The 6,338-nt window shown below is 55.2% G+C and overlaps 1 protein-coding gene across 3 annotated transcripts; it reads left to right on the forward strand.

Moving 5' to 3' along the window:
- The first annotated feature begins 31 nt into the window (after window positions 1-31).
- HSP90AB1 (heat shock protein 90 alpha family class B member 1) lies at window positions 32-6,290 on the forward strand. 3 transcript variants are annotated; one of them, XR_012628239.1, is made up of 12 exons: window positions 32-170; window positions 347-493; window positions 658-864; window positions 1,148-1,307; window positions 1,512-1,645; window positions 2,124-2,441; window positions 2,854-3,019; window positions 3,215-3,405; window positions 3,690-3,837; window positions 4,115-4,383; window positions 4,491-4,557; window positions 4,817-4,899. XR_012628239.1 is itself a non-coding variant. In XM_074863446.1 (12 exons), exons 2-12 carry the CDS (start codon window positions 347-349, stop codon window positions 5,807-5,809), a joined length of 2,184 nt encoding a protein of 727 aa, XP_074719547.1. In that variant the 5' UTR covers window positions 151-170; the 3' UTR covers window positions 5,810-6,290. The 3 variants fall into 3 exon arrangements, 2 of the variants coding, with proteins under 2 accessions (XP_074719547.1, XP_074719548.1); XM_074863446.1 differs by lacking the exon at window positions 4,491-4,557 and adding an exon at window positions 5,700-6,290 and having other exon boundaries at window positions 151-170; window positions 4,817-5,150; XM_074863447.1 differs by lacking the exons at window positions 32-170; window positions 4,491-4,557 and adding exons at window positions 176-253; window positions 5,700-6,290 and having other exon boundaries at window positions 4,817-5,150.
- The last annotated feature ends 48 nt before the right edge of the window (window positions 6,291-6,338 follow it).

Genomic DNA, 6,338 nt, shown 5'->3' on the forward strand with positions numbered 1-6,338 from the left:
GCCGCGGCGCCCGGGGCGGGGGATGGCAGCGGGTCCTGCCTACAGAAGCCGAGAACAGAGTGGACAAGGCGGATGAGATAGGCAGGGCCGATAGGGAGGTATATTCATGAGGGTGGTGGGGGCCGGGATGCTGCAGAAGAATCATGGCCGTTTTAAGGCGGAAGGAAACGGTGAGCGATGAGGCCCCTCGGTGGCTATAAAAAGCCGCCGGTGGCGGTTGTAGTTCTTTTGCCGGTGTCTCACACTGAGCACGGTGAGGACCCTCGGCCGGGCCGCGCCTGGTACCCCGTTAACACCCGCCCCCTCCCCCCCCCCCGGGGGCTAACGGCCTGTGCTTGCCTTGTAGATGCCTGAGGAAGTGCAGCACGAGGAGGAGGATGCGGAGACCTTCGCCTTCCAGGCGGAGATCGCCCAGCTCATGTCACTCATCATCAACACCTTCTACTCCAACAAGGAGATCTTCCTGCGGGAGCTCATCTCCAACGCCTCTGACGTGAGCCCGGGCCCCGCTCATCTCTGTGGGGGCGGTCTCATTCCTCAACGTGGGGGGCTCAGGGGGAGGCTGCTGTCAGCCTGGGCGGCCTCCAGGGCTTGTGCTGGGGGTGGGAGGTGGCCGTTGAGGAGGGAGGCTGTGGCAAGCATCACCCTCTCCCCTAGGCACTGGATAAGATCCGCTATGAGAGCCTGACTGACCCCTCAAAGCTGGACAGCGGTAAGGACCTCAAGATTGACATAGTCCCCAACCCCCGGGACCGCACCCTCACCCTGGTGGACACTGGCATTGGGATGACAAAAGCAGACCTCATCAACAACCTGGGCACTATTGCGAAATCCGGTACCAAGGCCTTCATGGAAGCCCTGCAGGTGGGTTGCCTTTGACTGTATGGGTTTCCTAGGGCCTGGGCCACAGGCTTTCACTGGGGTATAACCCCAGCCTTGCTGCCACCTTTGCCATGGGAGCTCTTGGCCTACATGAGCGTGCTCCCCCACCTTTCCAGCAGCAGGGAGGAACTGAGGGTAGGGCTGGCTGCCTGTTGGCACTTGCCTCTTTTTCTTTGCATGCTGACCCAGTTCTTTGCTGCTGTGAATCAGTTACAGACATCTCTTGTCTCTTCGCTGGTCTATCAGTCTTTCTCTGCTTTCACAGGCTGGTGCAGACATATCCATGATCGGGCAGTTTGGTGTGGGTTTCTATTCTGCTTATCTAGTGGCTGAGAAGGTGGTTGTCATTACCAAGCACAATGATGATGAGCAGTATGCTTGGGAGTCATCAGCCGGGGGCTCCTTCACTGTCCGAACTGACCATGGTACGTATTGTACAAAAAACTTAAGTGTATTTCTTTGCTAGAAGCACCTCTTTTCCTGGTGCTCCCTAGAGCTGTGCTGCATTGTCAGTCACACTTGTTAACGTTAGGTATCAAGTAGTGTTTAGGGTCAAGGAGCTGGTCCCACTTGCTCTTTGCCCTTTAACACTGCTCTGAAATGCTACTGTTTGTCTTCCCACACCATAGGTGAGCCCATTGGACGGGGCACCAAAGTGATCCTGTATTTGAAAGAGGACCAGACAGAGTACTTGGAGGAGCGGCGTGTTAAAGAGGTGGTGAAGAAGCACTCCCAGTTCATTGGCTACCCGATCACGCTCTATGTACGTAAGGGAAGGACTGTGGGGACCCACTGGAAAGCTGGAGGCAGGGGTGGGTGGTGTTGGGAGGGGAAGCCCAGAAGAGGGCATAGTACAGTCTCTTCTGTTCCCTTCCATAGCTCCTGGCTGCTGGGAATTGAGCAGTGGTGCTCCCAGCTCCTGTGGCCAGAGGTGATTTGAGGCTGAGGGCTTATTGGAGGTGAAGGTGGTGGGTATCTAGCCACACTTCTGGTCTTTGATCTGTGCAGCTGGAGGTCATCTAAACCAGCCATGGAGGGAGGAGGGTTTCCTGCCCCTTGTCTCAGACACAGCTTTTGGTTGTACAAGCTGTGGAGGGACTCTGAGAGCTGATTTCGGGAGAAGTCCTGGTTCCAGCTGTTGCATTTGTTGGGCCTTGGAGGACATGTATTTCGTCTGGAGCAAAACGATTCAGGTAACAGTTGCTTGGGGCTAAACCTGACCTTTGTCCCTTTCTCCACAGCTGGAGAAAGAGCGTGAGAAAGAGATCAGTGATGATGAGGCAGAGGAGGAGAAAGGTGAGAAGGAAGAGGAAGAGTCAGCATCCAAAGATGAGGAGAAACCCAAAATTGAGGATGTGGGTTCTGATGAGGAGGAGGAAGAGGGAGACAAAGGCAAGAAAAAAAAGACCAAGAAAATCAAGGAGAAATATATTGACCAGGAAGAGCTGAACAAGACCAAGCCTATTTGGACCCGCAACCCTGACGACATCACCCAGGAGGAGTATGGCGAGTTCTACAAAAGCCTCACCAATGACTGGGAGGACCACCTGGCTGTCAAGGTGGGTGCTGGGCCACCCTGGCTTCCAGAGGGCCCCTTTCCAGCCCATACCCAGAGCCACTACGTGGTTGTGCTTCAGTGGGACCGAGGGCTCCTGGCCTTCTTGGTGGTGCCTCAGCCTGCACTGTGACTCCCTTGCAGGTGGGGGGTTGGCAGTGCCAGCCTAGAAGCAGGGCAGGAGGGTGTTGGGCCTCAGAGGAGCATGAGTTCTCCGTCCAGGTCTGCTGGATGCCAGAGACCCCTGGCATGTAGTGGGCAGTAGGACTGTGGAGGGGGAAATGCTGGAGATCCTGCTGTGCCCCCCTGCCAGCCCCAGTGCTGAGGAATGGCGGTTCAGCCTGCCCACAGTGGGTCCTGGGAGAAGGGTAGAAGGGAAGCACCCCAGCAGCTGTTTTTCCTTCCTGGCTCCACAGCACTTTTCTGTGGAAGGGCAGCTGGAGTTCAGGGCCCTGCTCTTCATCCCGCGCCGTGCCCCTTTTGACCTATTTGAGAACAAGAAGAAGAAGAATAACATTAAGCTGTATGTGAGGCGTGTCTTCATCATGGACAGCTGTGATGAGCTCATCCCTGAGTACCTAAGTAAGAACCTCCCTCCCTTAGCCTCCCGGTGTGGAGCTGGGACCCCCACAGCTTGTGGTACCGTTCCCAGTACAAAGCAACTGGATGAGGCACTAGCTTGTGTGGGCGCACAGCAGTCAGTGTCTTAGCACTTTTCCTCCAGTGATGAAGCTCACAGTTCTTAACCTGACTCCTGTTTTCACTTTCCCTACTCAGACTTCATCCGGGGTGTTGTAGACTCAGAAGACCTACCTCTGAACATCTCTCGTGAGATGCTTCAGCAGAGTAAGATCCTCAAGGTGATCCGCAAAAACATTGTGAAGAAATGCTTGGAGCTCTTCTCCGAGCTGGCAGAGGACAAAGAGAACTACAAGAAATTTTATGAGGCCTTTTCCAAGAATCTGAAGGTGAGCTGGGCACCCTGGACCTGGAGGAGGGAGGGACCCATGACCCGTCTGCCTGAGGAGCAATTTTGTCCCTGTGCCATGTCTTTTCTGCATGGGTGTTAGGACAGAGGGGGGTCTCATGAGTGCTCCAGAGAACCTGTGTGTGGGCAGCTGGCCCCTCTGGCTGCCCTAGGCCCAACACTCAGATGGTCCAGGAGGGGTGGGCAGCGATGGCTGTGCCTCAGGGGTGGCCAAGTGTATGCAAATCCTGTCCTGAAGGCTTCATGCTCCTCTTCTGCCCCCAGCTGGGCATCCACGAGGACTCAACCAACCGGAAGCGCCTTTCGGAGCTGCTGCGCTACCACACGTCCCAGTCAGGTGATGAAGTGACTTCGCTTTCAGAGTACGTGTCCCGTATGAAGGAGACCCAGAAGAGTATTTACTACATAACAGGTGAGCCAGAGCTCCTCCGTGCCCTAGTGAGGTGGAGGCAGGTTACCTGCCTACCAGCCCTAACTTAAAGCAAATTTTTCCAGGTAGGCCCTGCTGCCTTCAGCAGGCCCTCCCTGTTGAATCATGGCCCATCCCTGGGGGCTGGGGAAAGACCACCAGGCCTAGAGCCCTGGCTGCGGCCAGTTTTATGCTAGGGGTTCCGAATGACTGGTGCTGTTTGTCCTGCTGAAACCAGCTCTTACACCTTGGTGACATCTTGTTTTTACCCTTCTCACAGGGGAGAGTAAGGAGCAGGTTGCCAACTCAGCCTTTGTGGAGCGTGTGCGGAAGCGTGGCTTTGAGGTGGTGTACATGACTGAGCCCATTGATGAGTACTGCGTGCAGCAGCTCAAGGAGTTTGATGGCAAGACCCTGGTGTCGGTCACCAAAGAGGGGCTGGAGCTACCTGAGGATGAGGAGGAGAAGAAGAAGATGGAGGAGAGCAAGGCCAAGTTCGAGACCCTCTGCAAACTGATGAAGGAGATCCTGGACAAGAAGGTGGAGAAGGTGAGATGGGCAGAGGGAGCTCGGCCCTGGGCTGGAGGAAGGAGAGCTGGGCCCTCTGTGAGGCAGGCAAGGGCCCCAGCTCAGTGCGTGCCTCTCATCTCCTGCAGAGGAGCCGCTAAAGGAGACTGGAGGTCCCAGCATGCGCCATCTTGCTCTAAAGCAGCCAGGCTGCAGGTGAGGGGCACTGACCCAAACACATGCATTGATGGGAGCGGGTAAGTGCAGGAGACGTGCAGTGGGTGCTGAAGGTGCTGGCTGAGCTGTCCAAATGAAGTCTGTGCAGCAGTCCTGGCGCTGCTTGGAGGATCTCTGCTTGCTTTGGGGTGTCCCCAGGTGAACTTGGGGCAAATACCTGGGGTACTATGTGCTGTGGTTGGGCCCAGTCCAGGCTGTATGTGGACCTTGCTCAGCTAACCCTTGGCTGCCTTGGCAGGTAACTATCTCAAACCGGTTGGTCTCATCTCCCTGCTGCATCGTCACCAGCACCTATGGCTGGACGGCCAACATGGAGCGCATCATGAAGGCTCAGGCGCTGCGGGACAACTCCACCATGGGCTATATGATGGCCAAGAAGCACCTGGAGATCAACCCTGACCACCCAATTGTGGAAACCCTCCGCCAGAAGGCTGATGCTGACAAGAATGACAAAGCTGTCAAAGATCTGGTGGTGCTGCTCTTCGAGACTGCTCTGCTGTCCTCTGGTTTCTCCCTGGAAGATCCCCAGACCCACTCCAACCGCATCTACAGGATGATCAAACTGGGACTTGGTAGGTGTCTGTGCAGCTTCTCAGGCCTGGAGCAGGTCCTGAAAGCAGATCAGCTGGTGAGGCTGGTGTGTAACTGTCTTGGGGCGGGGGGAGGCCAGCAAGTGAGCCATGCTGGTGTGACATGCAGAACTGGCTGTGTACATACGATGACTAGGGGCAAGTGGAAATCTGGAACAAGGTGCTTTGGGAGGGCTTAGGCCTCTGAGTGGACCATCCTGTCCTCCACAAGGCCAGGAGCCACCACCAGGCTGCTCAGATGACAAGCTGAGGCTTTTTATTTCTTCAGAGTGAATGTCGAAAGTCTGTCATGGGAGATGTGGCCCATCTTGGTGAAACAGCTTGTGCCTGCACCCAACTTTTTTTTCTAAATTGCATATTTGGCTAAAAATGTAAATCGAGAGGTGCTGTGGCTTGGCCTAACTACTGGATGCAAATAGCCCTGTCCCTCAGGCTGTGGGTAGGAGCCAGCCTCTGGTCTGGGAGAGACTGTACCTCTGGGATCAGGTGTCACTTGGAGGCCTCATCTCTTCCTTTCCTCCCCTCTCCCAGGCATTGATGAAGATGAGGTGACTGCAGAGGAGCCCAGTGCAGCTGTCCCTGATGAAATCCCCCCTCTGGAGGGAGATGAAGATGCATCCCGAATGGAAGAGGTAGACTAGAGGAGGAATGCCTCTTCCCTCACCTGCCAGGCCTCTGCCCCATGTCATGTCTGCTTAGAAGGGGGTCTGGTCCCACCAGCTGCTACTGACTTCTTGGTGGTGTCTTATTTTTTTTGTTTTGTTTGGTTGGGGTTGTTTTTGGCAGGGTGCAGGAGGGCATGATTCCCTGTTTGTTGGTAGTGAGTGATTCAGACAGCCCGAGGCCTGTCCGTTCTCTGTCTTGCGTAGGAACAGCTGGTGGGGAGTGGAGCTGAGGAGGCATCGGGATTCCCCTCTCTCCCCTGCCATGGGGTCTCCCATGTTCCCAGTAGGCATCAGACACTGCCCTTGTTCCACTGGGCTGGGAGAGCCCTTCCTCTGAGCTGCTGCCTCCCTGAACCCCCAGGGTAGGATGTTGTATTTTGGTTGGCTTGGTTATTTTTTTGATTATTTTTCTGTTATTTTGTTCTACTGGAATTAAAGTATTGAAGAATGTGACTTACATGGTGGGGTCCCTTGTGTTTCATGCCAGCCATATGAAGGAAAGGGT

Source organism: Strix uralensis, chromosome 3, assembly GCF_047716275.1.
Source record: "Strix uralensis isolate ZFMK-TIS-50842 chromosome 3, bStrUra1, whole genome shotgun sequence".
Lineage (NCBI taxonomy): Eukaryota > Metazoa > Chordata > Aves > Strigiformes > Strigidae > Strix > Strix uralensis.